The sequence below is a fragment of the Cannabis sativa genome, chromosome 8 (assembly GCF_029168945.1).
Source record: "Cannabis sativa cultivar Pink pepper isolate KNU-18-1 chromosome 8, ASM2916894v1, whole genome shotgun sequence".
NCBI lineage: Eukaryota > Viridiplantae > Streptophyta > Magnoliopsida > Rosales > Cannabaceae > Cannabis > Cannabis sativa.
The window spans coordinates 33434476-33459465 of record NC_083608.1 but is presented as its reverse complement, the minus strand read 5'-3'; the positions used below and the strand labels follow the sequence as shown (position 1 = coordinate 33459465).

Here is a 24990-nt window from a genome sequence, read left to right as displayed (position 1 = left end):
ATGGGCCGCTAAAATCTTAGAGCGAGCCCCATGGGACAAAAATGCTCCCGAAAATTTAGACAATAAAGCTATAACATCTTCAAACAACGTTCCTAACTCAATGAAATACTGAAGTTCGACCTGAAAAAAATAAAAAAACAGCATAAAACTTTAATTAGAAAACTATTCAAACTGAAGAGAATCAACCAACCACCAAGACTAAGCAACTACATCTCCCTATAAAATACTAGAAGTAGCCAAAGGGATTACCCTTTGGCTAATAACAGCTAAATTATAACATTTTTCTTCATAACCTTCGTAGGATCTCTATTTCTTACTTTAAAAAAAAAAAATAATAATAGATTTTGTTTTACCTTTTATTTAGCTAATAAACAAAAGAAACATTATTTTCATTATATTTTTAATATATATATATTTTTTAATTTTTATTTAATAATCTTTCTTAGTTTAGTATAAGTGATTAAGTGATTTTTTAGAAAAGAAAAAAAAGAGATGTATATATGTTGGGTGTAAATATCAGTTGCCTGAAATTTGAACCCAGCTAACCACTTGAGGATAGCTCAAGTGGCCATAGGGGGTGCGTGTGTGTTGGAGGTCCTGGGTTCGAGTCCCAAGTTATGCATGATGTAATATATAAACGCTTAAATCAAAAAAAAAGAAATTTGAACCCAGAAACCCTAACTTATATAATTAGTTAATTACTTCTCTCCCTTCTCATTCATCCCAGATTCATCTTCACCATGGATCTCCTTCGAAACTACCAGGACCAAAACGACGACGAAATGGACGATCCGGAGCCTCAAAACCCTACTACCTCCAATCCATCGTCCCCTGACGCTTCCCCACCTCGCCTCCTCACCTCCAAGTCCGCCGCCCCCAAGGTCGACGACACCATGCTTGCTCTCACTGTCAGTGGCACCAATGGCCACAAGGCTCTCTCCAAACCTATCGATCCCACTCAGCACGCTGTCGCCTTCAATCCCACTTACGATCAGCTCTGGGCTCCCATTTATGGCCCATCTCACCCTTACGCCAAGGACGGTATCGCTCAAGGTATGCGAAATCACAAGCTTGGCTTTGTCGAGGACGCTTCTATTGAGCCCTTTGTGTTCGACGAACAGTACAATACTTTCCACAAGTATGGCTACGCCGCCGACCCATCTGCTGCTGCTGGGTACAATTACGTTGGAGATTTTGATGCCCTTCAGAAGAACGACGCCATTTCTGTATACAACATTCCGCAACACGAGCAGAAGAAGAGAAAGCTGGAGAAGAAGAAGGAATCTACTGAGAATGAGGATGAAGAGGAGGCTGGTGTTGACGTGAGTGAAGTTGAAAACCCTTCGACTGATGCTTGGTTGATGAAGAACAGGAAGAGTCCTTGGGCTGGTAAGAAGGAGGGTCTGCCTACTGAGTTAACGGAAGAGCAGAAGAAATACGCCGAAGAATATGCGAAGAAGAAAGGGGAGGAGAAATCTGGTGCTGATAAAGGAGAGGTTGTTGCTGATAAGACCACTTTCCATGGAAAGGAAGAAAAGGATTATCAGGGTCGGTCTTGGATCGCGCCTCCAAAGGATGCGAAGGCCACAAACGATCATTGTTATATACCAAAGAGGTTAGTTCATACATGGAGTGGACATACCAAGGGTGTTTCTGCTATACGATTCTTCCCCAAATATGGCCATTTGATTCTGTCTGCTGGGATGGATACAAAGATAAAGATTTGGGATGTTTTTAATACTGGTAAGTGTATGAGAACTTATATGGGCCATGCCAAAGCCGTTCGTGATATTTGTTTTTCAAATGATGGGACTAAGTTTTTGAGTGCCGGTTATGATAAGAATATCAAGTACTGGGACACGGAAACAGGGCAAGTCATATCAACATTCTCAACTGGGAAGGTTCCTTATGTTGTTAGGCTTAATCCTGATGAAGATAAGCAGAATATTTTATTAGCTGGGATGAGTGATAAGAAGATTGTTCAGTGGGATATGAATACTGGACAGATTACTCAAGAGTATGATCAGCATTTAGGAGCTGTGAATACCATTACATTTGTTGATAATAATCGGAGATTTGTCACTTCCAGCGATGACAAATCGCTTCGTGTTTGGGAGTTTGGCATTCCTGTTGTTATCAAATATATTAGCGAACCGCATATGCACTCAATGCCCTCAATATCACTTCACCCGAACTCAAATTGGCTTGCTGCGCAGAGTATGGACAATCAGATTCTTATTTACAGCACCAGAGAGAAGTTTCAGCTTAATAAGAAAAAGAGGTTCGCGGGGCACGTGGTTGCTGGTTATGCTTGCCAAGTCAATTTCTCACCTGATGGGCGCTTTGTCATGTCGGGAGATGGGGAGGGGAAATGCTGGTTCTGGGACTGGAAGACTTGCAAAGTGTTCAGAACTCTCAAGTGTCATGAGGGTGTATGCATTGGAGCTGAGTGGCATCCGTTGGAGCAAAGTAAAGTAGCAACATGTGGCTGGGATGGATTGATCAAGTACTGGTTAGTGAAAAATCCTGCTTTGCACTCAGTTTCATTTATATTTATATTTACAATTGATGATCTACTCATGCATTTTTGTTGGTTTCTAGTTTATATATGTAAATACTATTTCGGTGAATTCCTTGGTTAAGTGTGTTGGTTCGTTTTTGTAATACTGTATTCCCGACTTTGTTCGTTGCTTTCATCTAAGATACTGCACCTTAGCTTTTTAAATTTGCTCTCATTTTTTCTCGTCTTTTACTTCCAAACCATTGGTGTGATATGTCATTAACTCATTCTATGCTAATTTTGGTAAGTGTCCTTGTGATTCTGTCTGTGAAGCCAGTTTATTTAGTTTCTTGATGAGTCTAGGTTTAAGTTAACCTTGGTAGGATCAGTATGTTGTTGTAATGTTGCGAGCCTGTTTTTCTAGTGGTATATAATCTATTGGCAATATTAAGAAGAAATGGTAATGGGTGTGCCTTGTTTAAAAGTTATGCATATTATTCCTGTAGATGTTTTCATAGGATCAATCCTATCTCAAATGGGGTATAGCTAGCTTAAATGGTCAAGCATATGTTCTGCCTCCACTAGGTCTAAAGTTTCATTTCCTTCTGGGTACCAACATAATAACTGTTTTAATTTTATGTTTCTAAAATAGAAACATTGACAAGTGTGGGATTGGTTAGTAGTATATAACTACTTGGCCACTCTCCTCTCTTAGGCTAGTTTTGCTTTTGAGAGTTAGTCCTATTCTACCATTTGATACATGGGATTTTTTTAACAGATTAGTCTAAAACCCTCAGATAAGATCGAAGATCAGTCCTATTTCAAACAAAGCATGTGGTTGTTGTGCATGTTCAGCAACACGTGCTCAATACAAAACATGACATTTACAATTATGAAATTCAGTTTCTTATATCATTTTTATAATCTCGGTTAAAAATGTAGTCGCTTATCTGGTTAGTGAAGTTATTATGGATTACATTTTGAATTTTTGTGCGTGCAGGGACTAGTTGCTTTTCATCTCAAAAATTAATTCATCTGAGAATTTGGGAAGGATACCCAAGATTGGTCTGAAGAAGGCAGACTTGTATGCTGCTTGTATCAGTTGATGAATCCATTTGAGAAATTCAGGAAGAGAACCAAAATTGGTATGAAGAAGGCAGACTTGTTCAACATTGCGGAATACAACAATGACCTCTATTGCCGCCAAACAAAATTTTCTTGGCTATCAAACTTCAGTGGGAAATTAGACTTGCATTTTATGCTTTCCATTTTGTAGACTCTTATGTAAAGATAGTTTAAAAGTTGATATTTGTCCCCTTTAGTATATTTCCTCCTTCATCTTTTGTTCTTTTCACTTGACCTGCCTGTTCTGATGATAGATATTCTATTGGAGGCTGCTCTTGTTTTCTGAACTAGAATGGATTTAGAAGCTCAATTCCGGCCTTCATGTTCATGTATTTTATTACTCGTAGGTGTAAATATGTTTCAATGAACCAAATGATGGTTTATAAGCTGAATTGTAGTATTCTAGCATGGCTCAATGAAGATCTACAAGTCTTCCAACTTGTATTTTGTCACTGGTTATCTTTTATTCTCTTCTTTATTTTTTCAAGTCAGGCATGAACATCTTCTATTACTAACCATCTGGGTTTTCACAGTTTAAATTTTATACTTACAAAGAATAATTAAATAAAATTATACTTTCCGAGCTGAAGTTGATGGATTCTAATTCAACTGTCTGTAAATGCATGTTTGGATATTCATTTTTACAGGTATCTTTCCCAATGTCCAACTCCCGATGAATTTTTCTATAATAAATTATTTTTTTGGTGTATAAACAGTGTAAGAATGTTCCTTTTAGTACAATGCATCAGCTCCCAATTTATTGGGAAGCTTCATCTTCTGTAATCAGTAATCTATATGAAATTACATGTGTTAAATGCAAGTAAAAGAATCGGAACACACTTGCACACAAGTATGCATATAATTATATACGTGTGTGTTTTGGTGAAGAATTATTATAAAGAAATGGATTTAATTTGCGTGGTGACTGGTGAGTGATCATATCATATCATCTTCTCGAATTTATCAAGTTTCTTCACCCTTTGCATGGACCTACCAAACAATGCCAGAAAGACTCCTGCACAATAGAAAAAGGAAAAAAAAAAAATAAACAATAGGTTTAAGAATGAACTCTTCTTTCTCTTTAAGTGAAACAACTTTGAAAGTGGTTAAAGGGTTAACATGATCACCTGCACCAATGAATGATCCATTTGCAAAAACTTGACTGCCTTGACTGCTCAAAGTCATCCCAAGGTTTAGCAAGGTACCTCCAATGACTGTATACATTGTTGCCATTTGTAGTATTGTTGCTTTCTTCGCTGCTCTTTCTGACTGCCAATTGCACAATTTCTTAGTTATTTCTGAGAAACATGTTTGATTTTAACTATTGCTATAAATTTAAAAGACTGAAGTGAATGATTATATATTAAAGAAAGAAAGAAAGAAAATACCTCAAGCACCCGCACTCGAAGTTTCAAATCTCCCGAGTCTAGTTGGTCAACAAATTCTTCAATGCGTTGAACTCTGTATGGCATGGACATGGTGTAGCTTCTAGCCTGAAAGCATTATAAGTGAATGTTGTTAATACTAATTCGGATTCATCAATCTGAAGGAAACTAAAGCAATGAAGAGTCAAGTTAGATTCATTTACATCATCGGCTTGCTTCCTTATTTCCTGTACAAGTTGTGTCCCTGATGGCCGCTTCTGTTTCAAATCCAAGAGCTCCTGTTGATTGAGTATAGTAATAGTTATTGCAAAGGATTTTTTTTTTTAAAAGATTATAAGTTAATCATTGTTTAGAAAAATTAGAACCTGTGCATAAGGTGCCGCAATCTTTACGAAGGAAAAATCTGGATCAAGGATGTAGCCTATGCCTATAAAAACCACAACAATTACTCAGTTAAGATAAGAATGGTATGCTGTCACATCTTTTTTACATGATCACTGCAGATACTACCACATTTGGTGATATTAATTTTTTTAAGGCAAGAATGAGAGTGAGAAAGAGCAACCTTCCAGTGTAGAAAATGCCCTGATAACGAATGTAAACGTGGATGGAAATCTAAAAGGTTGATCTTGTGCAATTGCAAATAAATCCTGCCATAAGAGAATCAACACTTCATATTATAGAACATGTATATGGTTGTTTAGAGTGAAGAAAAACAGTGTGATACACAATTGTATTAACAGGTCAAGAGATGAATGCATTGATAAAATGATGGCAGGTTCGTGTGCAGTTCCATTCTAGAATCACAGTATCTACCTTATTTTGGTTGTGAATTTTTGTACTATTTTATTTTTTAATATTGGGAGAGGGGGCGTTCGAACTCATGACCTCCTCTTTGAGAGGAGAGGTGTACTATTACTACGCTATGCTAATGACTTTTGTACTTAAAATTTAAGTGTTTTTATTTTCATACCTCGCCAATTGCACCCAAAGTTTGTTGCTGATCTGGTGTTTGACTCAACAAGTTGTCCAAAAAATATTGCACAGATCTTCTTACCTGAAATAGAGTACAGAATAACTTGAAGGATGAACCGAACAACTTTGCATATCTACAGATGATACCATACAAGTAAAAGCTCCTTTCGGTCAAAAAAAGTTGATGGGAACAGGCAAAATACATACTGGTGACAGATCTCCGGTTGCCTGGAGTGCTCCAAGATCTATTAGACTTGCCATAACCTGGTAGGTGACATTAGTCAGTTTAAGTTCAATGCAAAGAAAAACTGGATAGTTTAACATTTTAGTCAATAGTGATAACCAATGAACAGATGAATACCTTCTTTGCATCTTTTTCATAAACAGAATAAAAAAGGTCAAGTAATCTCTCCCTTGTGAATGTTTTGATCTCTCCCATCATACCAAAATCATAGTATATTATTGCTTCATCCATGTCAATAGCGAGATTTCCAGGATGAGGATCGGCATGAAAGAAACCAGTTTTTAGGATCTGAATGACAAGTGAATCAATGGCATATTTGCTCAATTAAGTTTTTCTTGCCAGCTGATAATCTAGTGTAGTAAAAAGTGTAACAAAACATACTGACACATTACCTGGTATGTATTAGCCATAAAAATAAATCTGAATAATAACAATCTGTATGAATCAAAGAAAGAGAAGTGATTACCTGAATCAAATATGCTTCAATTGCACGTGAAGAAATTCTGGAACGACTATAACCCCGCGAATCTAGCATGTTCAGCTCATTTATCTTAATGCCTACCAACCCAACATTGATAAGTTAGTTACCAACAAAAGCTAAAGCTTGTACATGATACCGAAATAGTGTTGAAACAAAAGAAATACTTCAGTATAGGGTGAAACCTGGTACATACTCCAGGGTCAGCACCTTCATGGCAGTGTAATCCCAAAAGACCAACTACAAGTAGGAGACATTTTGTTATTTAAAATTGAAGTTTGAAAGTTTAGCAGCATCTTTTCTTTATCCAAGATAATAAAACCAATGTACAGTAAAAGTATATGAAAAAATAAAATAAAAAGAAGAATAATGATTGCTAGATCAGTCCTCTAATAGTGGTTTAGAAAGAAACATACAGGTACTCGGACCCACTTTACATTCCGAAAATCTCTGCGAAATCTATCAGCATTTTTGCCTTCATTTATATAATCGATTTCTTGGTACAAAATTCTGCAGTATGTAAAAGAATAAGAATACGTATGTGCATGTATGCACTAACTTTGGTTTACCATTGCATTCTGCATTAAAGCTAGAAAATAAAAAATAATAAAAAAATTGAAACAGAATGACATACGTGGAACATTCTTCATATACACCAATCCAATCTCTACTTGGACCACCAAAAGTTTCACTTTTCTGAAAGTACTCAGCAATTATCTTCAAATTTTCTGGATGGAAGGAGCAGAAATACATAAGATGTAGATAAAATTGCTAAATGTCAAAAAATAGCTCATATGTTTTTGTCATATGCATATCAAAATGGCATATATCTTGCAAGTGTTTTTATTTTTGTGATCAAACAAATGTATCCTCTGTGACTGGTTTCGTAACAATATACTATTCCCTCTTGTGAAGGTTACTACACATAAATAAGTCTACCTAACGAAACTTGAATTAGACTAAACACAATGTGAGACTTTTTTATTTCCACTTCTCATCAGTTATATACATTTCTGTTTATGCTCTTTCCAACAAAGAATGTATGTTTAAACTAATGAGGGGAAGAAGGCATAAAGTAGAAGTCTGAGCCTCAAACCTAGGACCTCTTTGTTTCAGATTGATCATATATAAAACAAAATATGCAACAAACATTACACTACACTAGAATGAAAAGATGCTGAAAGAGCAGCAGTCAGATTGATGAGCAAAACGAGCAACTATAATGGTTACTTATTTATAACTACGGCAAGCTGAATACCCTTATTCCAGAAAAAATAAAAAGTACATTGCTTACTTAGATCAATATCAAAAAGCTTCTTGAGACCAGGCCTCTGAACTTTTATAACTACTTTCTCTCCATTATGCAGGATAGCGCGATGGACCTATGTCAAATAAAAAAAGAATCAATGTCTGGAGAAGTGAATCCAGAAAATGGAGAACTGTAGGTAATTCATAGCTTCATTATTCACCATTTAAACATTCATGTCTTGTGATTAAGAAATTCAAAGAACATACTGACCATCTATGTTTCTTTAAACATCATTTTCAAACTAAAATTTGTTATCCATGTGAATATTCAAGCAATTCAATCATAACACGAAGTGGATAATTTCTAAAGTACCTGACCCAAACTGGCAGCAGCAATAGGTTGGTCCTCAAATTCCTTGAACAAAATATGAATGGGAGCTCCCAGTTCACTCTCAATAAAACGTCTAGCTTTCTCGGGCGAGAATGCTGGAACTCTATCCTGAATTATATCCAAAGAGAGTTGCAAAAAATCAATAAGAGATACTTGATTAGTAAGGAGAAATGTACCAAACTGACTCCCATCTTTATGTGTCACCTCAAATACAGCAATGGAAACTGAAATTTACCTGCAACTTGGCAAGCTCATCCACGAATTCACGTGGGAATAGATCTGATCTTGTTGAAGATAACTGTCCAAGTTTGATGAATGTAGGTCCAAGCTGCAGCACTTGTTCTCGAAGCCATGATGCAGTGTTTTGCCTTCTCTTTTTCTGAATGAATTAAATTCCCAAAATCACTCAAAGGCAGAGCAAGAAATACAAAGTTGCAACTAGCTAAACATTCAGCAAGTGAACATGTAAGCAAATTAGCCCCAATACTCACCTGCTTCTCTTCTGTGAAGCCTCCTACATATGCCCATTTCGCATTGTCCAACAGAAGACGAACACGAAACGAGACTACAAAGGACCAAACATCTATATTCCTTTGCCAGGAGTTGTAGTTCTCATTGGCCCAGCTGAACCCTTCATCTGTTGGCAAAACCCTTGACACCTCCAATGGTGGAAGTTCTTTAGAGGGTTTTGATTTTGGTTTGTTATTAACAAGAGTTGATGATGATATCCTATTGCTTTTAACCAAACCAGCTCCATTAATAACTGCACCATTCACCTTTTTCACACCATTCACTTTCTCCACTTGTGTTTGTCTTTTCATTACCTCACTTGCTGGTACCATCTTCACAGTTGGTCTTCCATTGACACTCGATTTAGGTGGCAATTCAGTCTGTTGCATGTGCACTTGAAACCTTAAATTTCGAACAGTACGAGGTAGATTACATCTCCCTCTCCCACCATAGTTTGGTAACTTTTGAACAGAAATCGAAGCCGTGAAACTAAGACTCTCTTGATTTACCAACTCTGCATTATGGCAACAGTAGCTGTGGGAAGCCAATACTGCTGCCATCTATTCTATGCAACCACCTGCCAAACACAAATATTACAAAGCAAGAGCCCCAAATTAACTTAATATTACATTCGATTAATTTCGATTTAACCAGAAGTAACTGCAACAAATTTTGTAATATAAAATTCTGTGAACCTTTAAAACATCATAAAATCTAAAGATAAAAGTGATGAATATACGAATTTCTCTTCTGGGGTGGACAAGGTTTGACCTCATAATCCAGTCTCAAAATATTATTGGTTTGACATATTCTTTTCATTCTCTAAGGGACCATTTAATAAAATTACCCAGAATTAATTATAAATAAAAACAACAATTGAATCACTTAAGGAACCGAATAAATAATAGCCCAGATGAAAGAAGAAAGAATCTCACTTGGTGAGATTAAAGATGCAAGCTTGAAACTGCAAGCGGGTCAAAGCTGTATGAAGTTGAGAGAGAAAATTTAAGTGGAATATTTAAATAGTGATTTTATATGGAAGGAAGAGGAAGAAAAAACGTGCAGTGCAGTACAACACATATACTCTGGCTTGTTACACCTCCCAACTTATATAGTTTGTATTATTGTCTTGTTTTTCTTTTTTAGATAATACAAGTATTTGTTAGGACACAATAATCAACTGCTATGGTTTAGGACAAAGACTGAAAATGGGATCTTTTAAACACCACCACCATTCGGCTCAGTTGCTTGGAGTGTGTATTTATTCTTTTCGGACTTATAAGACTTGGCCAACGTGGCCCTTTTTAGTGGCTGTGTATGGTCTATGCTCTTGCTTGTCTTCATAGATTTACTGTTTCTTATTGATTGGTTGAGACATTTTTGTTTTTTTCTTTCATTTTTTTTTTTGAACAATTGTTTTTTTCTTTCTTTGTTTCTAAAATGTTTAGATATTTTCATTCTGCTGGAGTTTTCAAGCTTTCTAAGACACTAATTTTTATAGCAATCAATAATGAGAGCAACTGTTTCTTTCATTTTATTAAGGAGGGATTACATTGTTATTTCTAATTTGTCAAAAAAAGAAAAAAATAATTGTTTTTCCAATTTCAAGTTTAAGGTCCTTAGATAGAAGGTCTTTTTTTTAGGATATTTGTTAGGTTGCAGTAGGTAGGTTTTACAATCTACTTTTTTGTTTATTTATTTATTTAATATATGACAATCTAGTTATGTTGTTTAGTTTTGATAAAAGAAGGGTAAATGGCGGTAAAACCCCTAATATTTTCGTTTTGGTTTCATTAAACCCCACAACCTAAATTTCTGCGGGTAAACCCCCAAAACCACTATTCTGTTAGCAATTTACCCTTTCCGTCCAAATTTAGCTGTTAAATGCCAGGTTAGTTTGTCCACGTGGACACAATATACACGTGGTACAATTTTATTGGTCCACGTAAATAATTATATTAAAAAAATTAAAAAAATAAAATAAAATTAATTTAAAATAATAAAAATTATAAATAAAACTTTTTTTTCTTTTCTTTTTCTTTTTCTTTCTTTTTCTTTCTTTTTCGTTTTCTTTTCTGTTCATTGATATAGTCTCTCTCTCTCTCTCTCTCTCTCTCTCTCTCTCTCTCTCTCTCTCTCTCTCTCTCTCTCTCTCTCTCTCTCTCTCTCTCTCTCTCTCTCTCTCTCTCTCTCTCTCTCTCTCTCTCTCTCTCTCTCTCTCTCTCTCTCTCTCTCTCTCTCTCTCGATGCAGGTACAGACCCGCGGCCGGCGCCGTCGCCGATGACCACCTGCCAGGCGCACGGCGTGCTGAAGCTTCCCCGACCCAGGTAAGCTTCCCTGAGCCCTCTTCTCTTTCTTTCTCTCTCAGCCCTCTTCTCTATCTCTCTCTCTCTCATCCCTCTTCTCTCTCTCTCTCTCTCGATGATGCAAAATAGTCCAGTTGCCGTCGACGAGGACCACCGAGCCGTCCGTTGACGAGGACCACTGAGCCGGCCACGAGGACCCCAACCTAGGTATCGATCACCGATACCTCTCTCTCTCTCTCATTTAGGATTTTTCATAATTTTTCTTTGCAATAGATCTGTGTATAAATTTTTTGGGTATTATTGTGATTTTTATTTTTCAAATCTGTAGAAAGATAATGGTTGTGGAGAAATAAATTTAGGATTTTAAAGTTTGTGTTTTTGGACTGAAATTTTGTGTATATATGTGTGTTTGTTTATTTGTTGGATTTAGATTTATTTAAATTGGTTTGTTTTGTGTATATATGTGTATATCGGGGTGGTGTTTTGTTTTGTTTTGATTTTTTTTTTTTTTTTTGTGTTTTGGATTTGAAAATAGGCGGTGGTGGTGGTGGTTTTGGCACCAGTAGGTTGTGGTGATTTTAGAGATGGTGGCTGTGAATGGTAGTGGTGGTGGTGGGCATCTGTGGTGGATGATGGTGGTGGTGGTGATGATATTTTTGAAGAGGAGTAATGGTGGTGGTGAGATAGAGAAAGAGATGAAGGAGTTAGAGAGAGAGAGAGAGAGACAGAAAAAGAAAGAAAAGAAAAATAAAAAAAAGAAAGAAAAAAAAAATTATTTAAAATTTTTTAATTTTAATTTTAAATTAATTTTATTTTATTTTTTAATTTTTTTAAGATAATTATTTACGTGGACCAATAAAATTGTGCCAGGTGTATATTGTGTCCACGTAGACAAGCCAACCTGACATTTAACAGCTAAATTTGGACGGAAAGGGAAAATTGCTAACAGAATAGTAGTTTTGGGAGTTTACCCGCAGAAATTTGGGTTGTGGGGGTTTAATGAAACCAAAACGAAAGTATTGGGAGTTTTGCCGCCATTTACCCATAAAAGAAATGCTAAATGAACCAGTTTGCTAATTACCTTCTGAATGTGTTAGTTATTATTTTTTAAGTAATTACACCGTTATAATTAATGTAATTTAATGTTAAGTTTAAAATAATTTCAAAAAAAATATTAAATTTAAAATATTTTAATTTAATAATTATTAAAAAAAAATTATTAATCACATCATTGTAGTAGCAGGCAACCTAATAAATGTGCTCTTTCGGATTGCGAAGAGATTGGTGGCGGAGAGATTGGGAATCAGGGTGTTTTCTTTAGTTTCAGATTGCTTGGTGGCAGTCATGGCCTGTCGCTCTCAGATGGTTCCTGATTGGCGTTTATCCTTTTCTTTTTTTTAAGTTGTTTAGTTTCCTTGATGTTTCTACTAATCAGGTTGTATGGGCTAGTAAATGTAATAATGAAGTGGCTCATGTTCTTGCTAAGTGGGAGTTGTCTCATCTTAGCTGTGGTTTTATTTCCTTTTGGGAGGTGAATCCCCTTGTGATCACCAAGATTTTAGATCTTCTTTATTGAATTTGAGGTTTTCCCAGCAAAAAAAAAATAAATGTGCTCTTTCATAATACTCTTGAATTCATTTTTATTTAAAAGTAATTTTAATAAGATAGTAAGTAATACCTTTCAATTATTTATATAATATTATTTTACCATTTCTAAAGTTTTTTTTTTTTATTTTTTTTTTAAGAATAAACTTAATATGTACATATATTTGAATAAAAAAACACAAAATATTTTTAAAAAAATTGCTACTTCACCTTTTAGGTTTTGACATAAGCTCTAGAATTTGAAGGTACCACTGAAAACTCTTAATTTGGTATGGTGGGCTGCTTCAAATTATTTGCCCATCTTGACATTAAGTGGTAAGAGAGTCCCAGTTCAAACTATGTATCCGGTTTGTCAAAAAGGTGAGGAAAGTATTTCCATGCACTTATTTCCTTTCAATTGCTGCTCAATGTTGGTAGAGACTTTTGGCTGCAGTTAGGCCGGTTGTTGCTGTTGATTTTTGCAGCTGGTTTGATTAAATTTTGTAAAGGTGTCGTAAGGACAAGTGTGGGGAGGTTGTTATATTGTGTTGGGGGTTATGGAAGGCTCGAAACGAATTGGTTTGAAACCAAAAGTATGCTACGGTGGATGATGTTCTTATCTCATTTATAAGTTGTCTTGTGCAATAGAAGTCAGCCCAAAATAGAGGTTCAAAGGCTTCTTTTCCAGTTTTTGAAGCTGGTGAAGGAGCTGAATGTTGGGTTAAGCCGTAGGAGAATACAAACAAGGTAATTGTTGATGCGCCCGCCATTTTCTGTGATCGAGCAGTGTTTGGCTATGGCATAGTCGCTCGAGACTCTCAAGGGGAGGTAGTGATGATTAAGTCGGGTAGTTTTGCTGGTATATGCGCTCCGAATTTGGCTGAAGCAATTGGTATAAAGGAAGCGCTAAGCTGGATTAAAACTCAACCAAGGTAGAAAGTGGAGCTGGAGTCGGATTGCTTGATAGCAGTCCAAGTTATTCGAAATTCATTACCTATGCTTTCTTCTTTTGGGATTGTTATAGAAGATTGTCGTAGACTTCTTGCATCTTTAAATAATATTTTTTATTTTTTTATTGAACGACTTGCTAACATGGTTGCTCATAGTCTTGTTAGAGTATCTTGTTCTTTCCCAAATCGAGTGCTCAACAGGGGTGATATTCTTGTTGAAATACAACCTAATTTTTTAACTGATTTGACAAACTAATAAAATTTTTATATTTATTTTCAAAAAAAATATTATTTTTCACACTAATTAATTTATACATACATTATAAAATAATATAATCTCAAAATGAAATATATTTTTAAAACATTTGAAAAGTAAATAGATCGATGTATTTAATCTATATTGATTTTGGCCAAGAAAGAGTTTAAATCAATATTTTGTATTATTTAATAAAATAAAATTTGGGAGAATACAAAAATGTAATTACAACTACATAAGCTAATAAATATTTGGGGTTTTTACAGCACATACTGAAATTTTTAATTTTTTTTCTTTTTTACTATGGGGCAGAATTAGTTGTTTTACTGTTGTTTTTAATTGTTCTGTTCTGTTTTGGATTCAGGCAACGACGACATCCCGGATGATTTGAACTTTATTATATCCACGTAAGTTCTATATCAAACATCCCAATATGTTAGCGTGTTCTTTATTTATAAATTTATATATGCTAATTAAATTTACTTTTTGTGTAGATCGTTCACAATGTATAACCGAATGGTACGACGACCTGATCGACCTACCCAGTGGATGACTCCTATTTGTCCTCAACAACCCGATGACAAACAGTGTGGATACTACGTCATGAAATTCATTGAAAGTTTCATGGTCGTAGAAGATCCAATACAATTGTTGACCCGACAAGATAGGTTCTCCACTCCGTACACTAATGATGAGATAAATATTATGCGTGATCGGTGGATTCATTATGTGAAAGCGGAAGCGGAGCGACAACAGTTACCGTGTTAGATAGTGTGTATACATATACATATTTAGATGATATTAATTAGCTTTAGTTCAATTATTGTGACTATACAAAATTTTAAATATATTTAGACGTTAGTTTAATTGTTGTCACTATGCAGATTTTTACAAAATTTAAAAATTAATGCAGGGAAAAAAATTGCAGAAAATTTATTTTTTTTTCCTATTTTTCAAATGTACCGACCGAAAAAAACCGTCGCTAAAAAAATTCAAAAACGAAACTAGCATATAAGGCACGTTTTAAAACCGTCGCCTATAACTGGGTATAGGCGACGGTTTTAAACCGTGCCTAATACTATAGGCGACTGTTTAAAACCGTCGCCTATAGTATTAGGCACGGTTGAAAACCGTCGCCTATACCCAGTTATAGGCGACGGTTTTAAACCGTCGGGAATCCCAGATTAGCGACGGTTTTGAACCGTCGCCTATTTTGCCCAATTTACGACGGCCGAATAGGCGACGGTTATAGAAACCGACGACAATACTTTAAACGACTGTTTAAAAGCGTCGAGAAAACCCATTTTTGTAGTAGTGGTTGTTTCATAAAAATAGTATTTTTGTAAAAAAATTCGTGTGATAATAAAATTATAAATTTTTGCCTAAATTTAAATATTTTTGTAAAAATCTCTAAATATTTAAGCAAAAGATACAAATGTAAAACAGTACTATTTAGGCCCCGTTTGGCACAGCTTTTGAAAAAGCTAAAAGCTACTTTTTAAAAAAGCTGTGATAGAAATGTGTTTGGTAAACAGTCAAAAAACAACTTTTGGAAGAATTTTGGGAGAAGCTACACCTAAAAGCTGAAGCTGCTCCAACCCAACTTTTAGAAAAAGTTGTTTTGATTAAAAGACTATAATAATATTTTTTCCACTAAAACCATATTTACTTATTTATTACATATTAAAATTTTTTTAAAAATTAAAATAAACTAATTATAATAAAATAAATAATTATTAAATCTCTTATTTTTTTTTTTTAAAAAAAATAATTTATATTTTATTTTAATATTAACAAACAACATCAACTTAGAATTTTTTTTATATACTTGGGTTTATAATTTTTTTTTTTTACATTTGATAAAACATAATAAACAAATACTATAAATTATTTTTATCAAATGCATATAAGTTTATAAAATATTATATAAAATAAGTTTTTACATATTTGTGATTATAATAAATTAGATTATAACATTATCATTATTATTATAATAGATCTTAAGAACTCACAGTATTTTAAAATTTATAATTTACCAAACACTGAGCTTAGCTTTTTTTTTTACAGTTTTGCTACAACTGTTTTTTCTCACAGCACAGCTATGCTAAACTGACCCTTAGTTATGGTGATGTAACATAATAGAGTTTGGAGCTGGGACAATTTTATTTTGCTGAAAATAATAATAATTGTAAAGGTGTTGGTTTATTTATTAATTATAATTTTCTTTTGGTCCATACACTTATTAAGTAAGAAAATCACCCTACAATTATGGGATGACAACAATGGATGTCGTGGCCAGCTACATATCAATCTTTCTTAATTTGAACCCTAACTCAAAGTAAGAATAGAAACACGTGCACAAATTGTCACCAAAAATAATATATAAAATTAAATAAATGCGTGAAACAAAAATATCAAGGGAAAAAACATTATTATCTCTGCCTTTCTTCCTTGTCTAATATGTTCGGCAATATGATTATCCTACGAAAGAAATTAGTTAGAAAATATAGAGATCAATGAAAGAACATGATAAAAATGAACAAAATAATATCAAAACAATTATAAGCTTATACAAAAAGCTATAAATGATTAAAACAGATTAAGTAGTGTTACAACTCTAAAAGTTTAAAAAAAAAAAAAAAGATTATAAGAGATAGAAAATACTAAAATTACAACTCAAATCATAAATATGTAAATATAAAAGTAATATAAAACATATGTTAGACTTTTATTTGGGCTTACATTAAATTTTATTGGTTTTATTAAAACTTGGGTTGATTGGATAGTTCTTTGCTGTGTTAGCCCATGTTGTTGGTGATCAATTGTTAATGGGCTTAGCATCTGTGTGTAAAATCTAGGTGAAGCAGAAGTGTGGGCTTTTCTAGTTGACTGAAGCCTTTGATGAGCAGGCCCAGCCCAACTAGGGTTTTGTAGCTAAGTCCCCTCCCTAACTCTATAAATACATATTGTCTCATCACAATTGTATACCTTTTGATAATCAGATAAATAAACTGCTTCTGATTTAGAGATCTAGGGAGGAAGACTTAGTTGATAGTATTGCACTATCAAATTGGAGTAACTGCTGTGGATCAAACAGAGATAATTGCTATGGATCAATCAGGTACACATACCTAATTATTATATCTTATTATTGTGTTCTATGTTATATACAAATAGATCTTGGGTTAATTGTTAATTTATCTAACATGTGGTATCAGATTGCCTATTGTATATGATTTAGAACCTATAATTAGTATAATTAATTTTTATATGTTAATTATCTAAAATTACATATCAATTTCGTTATTATTTTATGTGCAATTTTTTGTTTATAAATCTTAAAACTTTAGGGGTTTTATTGATCTTTAAATTCTCTTTCAATTGATATATTATATGCATGAAATCATTATGTATATTATGAGAATTTTAAGATTAAACTTTTAGGGTTTATATATTTTTTTTATGAAATTAATTTTGTGTTTTTCAATTTTATTGATTATAATTGATTAAAATTGATTATAAATGGATGATTCTTTATTGTTTTATAATGTGAATACATATTTTTTTTTTTTTTTTTTTTTGAATGGAATGTGAATACATATTTTAATTTCGAATTAAGTTGAAAATCAAGAAATTTTAGCATTTTTTTTTTTTTTTTTTTGGGTTTGAAATTTTCGGATTAACTTATTAGATCTACCATTATTTTGGATGTTTTACCCCAAATTGAATCCATAAGTAGATTAGATTTACAAAACCGATCCAAACCCCTCATTTTCTTGAAGTTTTTGTCGCGTTTTTGGCCGGAAAACTGCTCCGACCCGCCTCACATGAACCGGGTCGCGTGACCCGCATCTGGATCCGGCTGGAGGTTGAAGAAGGTTCCAGCCAGCGAAGCCCACTCGCGGCTGTCGGAGAGTGAGAGAGAGTGAGGTAGTTTCGTGACTCCGTTTTTGACGATTCTTTTTTCCAATATTATTAGAATTTAATTTCTGATTTTTTGGTGATTTTTAATTAATTTTTTGACGCCGTTTAATAATTATTATTATTTTAATGATAATTATGCAGTTAAAAAATTATTAAAAATAATTTTTGATGATTTTTCAAAATCCGTAAATCATAGAAATTTTTTTGGGTTTCTTCTCGTTCCATAAGATATAGTCACTCTCTTATTTAATTTATCTTGACTATGTAATCTCCACCAATATTCTTTCTTTCACATCTTTCCATTATTTGTTGTTCTAAAGTTATAAAACTTGATTGTTTGATACAAAAATAATGTGTTATGGTGGACACTTTATTTTTTTTATTATCAATATAATAAAAGCAATTAATATCTCTCTTTTGGAAATTTGGTTGAAAATTATTAATTTTCAATGATTGATTTATCACCAAATTTCACATGTTGAAGAAAATATTATATATTTTGGTTGACTATATGTGTAATTACTTGCCCAAAGGTAGTATTTACATATATTAGTTCACATTCCATGAAGTGAGTTAATATTAAATATATATATTTTAATTATTTGCCCAAAGGTAATAATTTAAATATATAAATTTATTATTATTTTTTGCTTGAATTAATACATATTTTTAAGAAATTTATTTGCCCAAAGGTAATAAAATTCTTAAATAATATGTATTTTTTCTTTGTTGTTAACTTCATGAAGGTAGATCATGTGTGTGTTATATTCTCACCCCAAAGGGGAGTTTATAATGACCAGTTGATTCTACAATATTTTCTAATGCATTGCTCATATTGCTTATTCAAGTTTTATTTTTTTGGATTTTTCGGTCTCCTTTCTACGAACAACAATACCGTTTTCATCTGAATTCTGAATGCTTCAACTTTAAGACATGGAAACGAGATGTGAAAATTACTTTAGGCATAATAGATTTGGACTTATGCCTTCGAGAAGAAAAATATGCTGATCTTATTCTAATATCAGAATTGTTGCCCAAAAAAATTCTTCATGCACATTGGAAAAATTCAAATCATCTTAGTTTCATTGCTATGAACCGTTTAATTCCTGAACATCTTTTGATGGTTTTCCAAACACCTCAAATACTAATGAGTTTTTCAAAGCAAAGAAAAACTATTTCACACTAGTGAAATCGCTAAAGTTGGACATATTATGGATGAAATGGCAACCATTAAGTATGAGGAATTAAAAGGAGTGCGAGATTTTTTCTGCATTTTTTAATGTTCAGTACAAGTTGAAAGATCATAATATTCCTCTTCCTGACTCTTTCATTATTCATCGAGCTCTTCATGCACTTCCTGCCTCTTTTAGTCTTATCAAGACAACCTACAACACTTATAATAAAACATGGAGTTTTAGTGATCTAATTTCTCAGTGTGTAGCTGAAACAAGCAAGCTAATAGAATGAGAAGAATGAATCTTCTCACTTTGTTTCTCAACTCAAGCCCAACAAAGGATAAAGAAAATATGAAAAGAAGCAACCACAACCAGGGGCTAAGGGATCTCAGAAAGCCAAGTGAGAGGGAGTCAATGCTTACAGTGGACACTTATATTGGAGTTGACGTTCTTTATGTTGGCACATTAATTCTTGAATTACAGTTTAGTGTTCAGATTGTTTTGAACAGTACTTTCTTGATTCTTACTTTTAAAGTAATTCAGTTTCGCTTCCGCGTTTTAGTTAAACAATGATTTTCTTTTCGTTTTCCCAATTAAAGTGTTGACATTATGTTTGACTCCGAATAATTGGAAACTGTTTTTACTCTGATATTCTTTTCAAATTATCATTGACTTCCTTAGCTTCTTTTTTCAATGCTGTGAATATTGTGGGTAAGAAATCTTATATTAAGATAACATCCTTATTATTCTGGCACGATAAATCGGGTCATATTTCTAAAGAAAGAATTGATCGATTACTTCTAGCTAAAATTCTTTCTCCTGTTGATGTTTCTGGTTGTGATACTTGTGCTGATTGTACTTGTGAAAAATTGACTAAAATAAGAAAGCAGACTGCTCACTATAGTCACTCTTTATAAGAGATTATCCACACTGACATTAGTGGATCTTATTCCACCACGTTGTGCAGAAACAAGTATTTATCACTTTTATCAATGATTTTTCTCGTTATGGATTCACCTATTTAATTAAAGAAAAATCGGACGCCCTTGATAAATTCAAAATTTTTCGAAATAAGGTTGAGAAACAATTAGGAAGAGTCATCAAAGTTGTTCATTCTGATCGTGGAGGAGAATATTATGGTCGTTATATAGAATCTGGACAACACATGGGGCCTTTTGCAGAGTACTTACAAGAAAATGGTATAGTTGTTCAATACACTATGCCTGGTTCACCTGAGCAAAATGGCGTTGCTGAAAGGAGAAATCGCACTCTCATGGATTAGTGAGAAGCATGATGAGTAGAACAAATCTTCTAGAGTTTTTATGGGGTGAAGCACTTATGACTGCAACTTATATTTTAAATCATGTTCCCAGTAAATCTGTTCCCAAGACCCCTTTTGAGTTGTGGACTGGGCGGAAGCCTAGTCTGAATCATCTTCGTGTATGGGGTTGTCCAGCTGAAGTAAAGATTTATGATCCTAATTTGAAAAAGTTAGATCCGAGAACAAATCTTTGTTATTTCATTGGTTATCCAATGCACTCAAAAGGCTATCGCTTTTCCTGTCCTACTCGTGGTACGCGAATTGTTGAATCTCAGACTGCTAAATTTTGATGTTGCTGAAAATATTCATTCACCATCTCTTGAAATGGGGGAGTCATCTAAAAGAATTTTTATTCCTATGTCTTTTTCAAGAGATGATAATAATAGCAGTCTTATTCTTACTCTAGTTGATAACGCTCCCATTGCTGATGAATATATTGCTCCTAATATCTAAGATGACGAGGGTCCTACTATTGATGAGGAACCTATTATTGAAGAAGGTTTTGTTGTTGATGAGGGTCTTGTTATCAGAGAAATCTAATTGTGGAATATGTCATTCAAAATGATGGTCAATAAATAGAGGTTATTCCAGAAGTACCTCCTATATGGAGATCTCAAAGACAAAAGAAGTCAACAAAGTGTCATGATAATTTTGTTTATCTTGGAGAAGGAGAATATGATATTGATCATTTTGTGGATCCTGTCACTTACAGTGAAGCACCTAATTGTCCACATTCTTCAAAATGGATAGAAGCTATGGATGATGAGATTAAGTTCATGGACAAAAATAATGTATGTGTGGAAGTTAGTTCTAATACTTGATGGTTTCAAACCAATAGGTTGTAAGTGGATTTTAAAGGCTAAAAGGGATAAAAAGGGACAGATTGAAAGGTTTAAAGCGTGTTTAGTGGCTAAAGGCTTTACTCAAAGAGAAGGTATTGATTACACTCAAAATTTTCTCACCTATTTCCACTAAAGATTCATTCATAATTATTATGGATTTAGTTGTGCACTCTGATTCAGAGTTGCATCAAATGGATGTTAAAACTGCTTTTCTGAATGGAGAATTGAATGAGGAAGTCTATATGTCTCAACCTGAAGGCTTCGAGGAAAATAGAAATGACAATTTAGTTTACAAATTGAAATGATCTATTTATTGTCTCAAACAAGCATCTCACCAGTGGTACTTGAAGTTTGATAAGGTTGTGACACTGTTGGGTTTCATCGAGAGCAAGTTTGACTAGTGTATTTATATGGAGATCAGTGGGAGTCATCATATTTTTTCTTGTTCTTTATGTAGATGATATTTTACTTGCCAGCAGTGATTTGTCATTACTAAATGAGACCAAAAATTTTCTGTCTTCCAATTTTGATATGAAAGATCTTGGAGAGGCATTCTATGTTTTGGGGATTGAGATCCATCGTGACAGGAATCGAAAAGTTCTTGGCTTACCTCAAGAAGCTTACGTTACTCGTGTGCTCAAAAGGTTCAACATGGATTTGTGTAAAGCTGGTTTCGTTCCTATTTTGAAAGGGACAAATTTACTAAGCAACATTGTCCCAAGAACAACTTAAAAAGAGAAGCAATGCAGAATATCCCATATGCAAGTTTGATGTATGCTTAGGTTTGCACTAGACCTGATATTGCTTTCATGGTCGATGTTCTTAGGAGATATTTATCTGATCCTGGCCATGATCATTGGGTTGCAGCCAATAAAGTTTTGAGATATTTGCATAGAACGAAGAGTTTTATGCTTGTGTATAAGCATGTCAACAATCTTTAAGTTGTTGGTTATTCAGATTCAGATTTTGGTGGTTATGTAGATGATTTAAAGTCAACTTCTGGCTATATTTTCACTTTTGTTGGTGCTGCTATTTCTTGAAAAAGTGTTAGATAGACTTTAATCGTATCATCTACTATATATATTGAATTTGTCGTATGTTATGGTGCATCTTTGCAAGCTCTATGGTTAAAGAATTTTTGTTTTTAGAGATACGACTAGTTGATCCTATTTCCTCTCCTATACTAATCTATTGTGATAATAATATTGTTGTTTTCTTTTCAAAGAATAATGAGATTAGTAGTGCTTCTAAATATAAGGAAATAAAGTATCTCACTATTAAAGACTTGGTTAAGAAAGGAGACATTGTGATAGAATATTGAGAGACCAAGTTGTTGTTTGCAGATCCTCTAACCAAAGGATTAAGTGCCATATTGTTTGATAAACATGTTTTTGATATAGGCATTTTATAATCTTTTGCTCCTTTGGGTTAGTGGGAGTTTCTTGCTTTATCTTTTGAGATTACATTTATATGTAATTTACTTGTTAATGTTATGAACTACTTTGTGGGCCAATACTTTTTGATTATTGGATGTTTATGCTTTCAGTTAGGCTTTGTTATATTCTCGAGAATAATTGAATTGAAAGCATGTAGTTCATATCTTGTTGTGATCATTGTATTTTAAGTATATTTACTAAAAGACAATGATATTTTGTTGGCTTAATGTTTTAAGCAAGTTTAGTGACACTTACTTATTTATTAAGTAGTGTATGTTTAATTTCACTGGCTTATTTATTAAGCATCACGGTATCAGTGAAATTGAGGACTGATAAGGATATTATGTTATTTTAAATTGATCACATGTTGAACATAATTCCTTACCACACTACTAGACTTATTGACCATGTCGATTTAATACTTTGGTATTTGTGATTATGAATGTTTTTTGTTGAGTTAAAAACAATATGATTGTCATAGTTCATTATCAAAGGTTAAATTGGACCGGTATGTTGAGATGCTATCAGAGAACTATCATTTTTTAAAGTGGCCACAAATGTTTTTCTGTTGTTCAACCCATGAGTCGTTTTCAAACAAAATTATTTTGATATATAATATATATGTATTAAAAAATGTAGCCCAAGTGGGAGAATGTTAGACTTTTATTTGGGCTTACATTAAATTTTATTGGTTTTATTAAAACTTGGGTTGATTGGATAGTTCTTTGCTGTGTTAGCCCATGTTGTTGGTGATCAATTGTTAATGGGCTTAGCATCTGTGTGTAAAGTCTAGGTGAAGCAGAAGTGTGGGCTTTTCTAGTTGACTGAAGCCTTTGATGAGCTGCCCGGCCAACTAGGGTTTTGTAGCTAAGTCCCCTCCCTAACTCTATAAATACATATTGTCTCATCACAATTGTATACCTTTTGATAATCAGATAAATAAACTGCTTCTGATTTAGAGATCTAGGGAGGAAGACTTAGTTGATAGTATTGCACTATCAAATTGGAGTAACTGCTGTGGATCAAACAGAGATAATTGCTATGGATCAATCAGGTACACATACCTAATTATTATATCTTATTATTGTGTTCTATGTTATATACAAATAGATCTTGGGTTAATTGTTAATTTATCTAACAACATAAACATAATCTAAAACAATATTATATAGTATATATATATTTGGAACAATGGGTATTACCCATAAATAGTTACTAAATAAGTTTAACTATAAATATTAATTTTAAAAATATCAAACTATCGAATTTTGATCTAATAACGAATAATGAAATCACAAATTTAAATTTTTATGCTTAATTTAACTACTTATTAAAAAAAATATCAAAAAATATCTCTTTTTACACTATATCAAAAAAATATGTTCATACAAAAATATTTAACTCAAACTCAACTTAATTTTTCTTTTCTTATTTTTCTTGCTAAAAAACTTTTTTTTTATTTTTTTTTACCGATGGAACAATCTCAGCCCATATGATAAAAATGAGAGATTTTTTTAATTAGATAGAAAAATAAAACATAAAAACTCAAAATTTTCTAATTTTACTCATTCATGGGTAATACCCTATATATTTATATAATATTATGATGAAGAGAAGAGATAGTTGTATATAGAATATAGAAGAAGAGGAAGAAGAGAAAGAACACGCTAAGGTGGCGTTTGGTTGAGAGGAATGAAAATATAAAAATGGAAATGGGAATGAGAATGGAAATAAGAATGAAATGGAATAAAATTTAAAATGTATAAAAAAAAATTAATAGAAAAATTATTAAATTTTTTCTCATCGGAATGGTTTTTCCTTTCATTCTAAAATAGAATTGTCATTCCACCATTTTGGTGGAAAGGCTATTCCATTGGAATGACATTCCAACACTTTAATATGCAACCAAATAAAGGAATGGAATGGAGATTGTTTCCTTTCATTTCCATTCTATTTCATTACCTCCAACCAAACACCACCTAAGTGTTGAAAGGGGGTTATTAATGGCTTGAAAAAGGTTTTTACACCTTTGTCAAAAAAGCCTATTCCTTCTACTACTAAGTACTAAGGAATTTAGTGAATATGCCTTTAAGAATAAACAAACTCAAAGAGTTTTCTAGTTAGTGCCCAATAAATAGAAAGCAAGTGTTTCCAAAAGATGAATCAAAACCTCTATTTACAGTGTTAGGATTTTACATTTCAGATCACACACTCCAATGACTATTACCAGTTGTAATAGGACATCAAATGGAGATTAGAATGTTGATCATTGATGATAGAAACGTCTCCCATAAATTCTCAATATTTTGCAACATTTTTGTCCAGAAAAGGCACCAGGC

The 24990-nt window shown here is 33.3% G+C and overlaps 2 protein-coding genes across 2 annotated transcripts; one reads left to right on the top strand and one right to left on the bottom strand.

Moving 5' to 3' along the window:
- Positions 1–500: 500 nt before the first annotated feature.
- LOC115699122 (uncharacterized) lies at positions 501–4077 on the top strand. Its single transcript, XM_030626366.2, has 2 exons — positions 501–2512; positions 3501–4077. The coding sequence occupies exons 1-2, from the start codon at positions 741–743 to the stop codon at positions 3505–3507; spliced, it is 1779 nt and encodes a 592-aa protein (XP_030482226.1). The 5' UTR covers positions 501–740; the 3' UTR covers positions 3508–4077.
- A 200-nt stretch (positions 4078–4277) lies between these two features.
- On the bottom strand, positions 4278–10164 carry LOC115699418 (protein ACTIVITY OF BC1 COMPLEX KINASE 7, chloroplastic). The gene is made up of 18 exons (XM_030626810.2): positions 9792–10164; positions 8838–9433; positions 8582–8725; positions 8329–8454; positions 8002–8089; positions 7342–7435; positions 7124–7217; positions 6893–6947; positions 6696–6787; positions 6347–6517; positions 6193–6249; positions 5984–6067; positions 5576–5660; positions 5376–5437; positions 5214–5288; positions 5014–5118; positions 4753–4894; positions 4278–4640 (listed from the first exon to the last, which is right to left on the bottom strand). Exons 2-18 carry the CDS (start codon positions 9414–9416, stop codon positions 4567–4569), a joined length of 2127 nt encoding a protein of 708 aa, XP_030482670.2. The 5' UTR covers positions 9417–9433; positions 9792–10164; the 3' UTR covers positions 4278–4566.
- Between the last annotated feature and the right edge of the window lie 14826 nt (positions 10165–24990).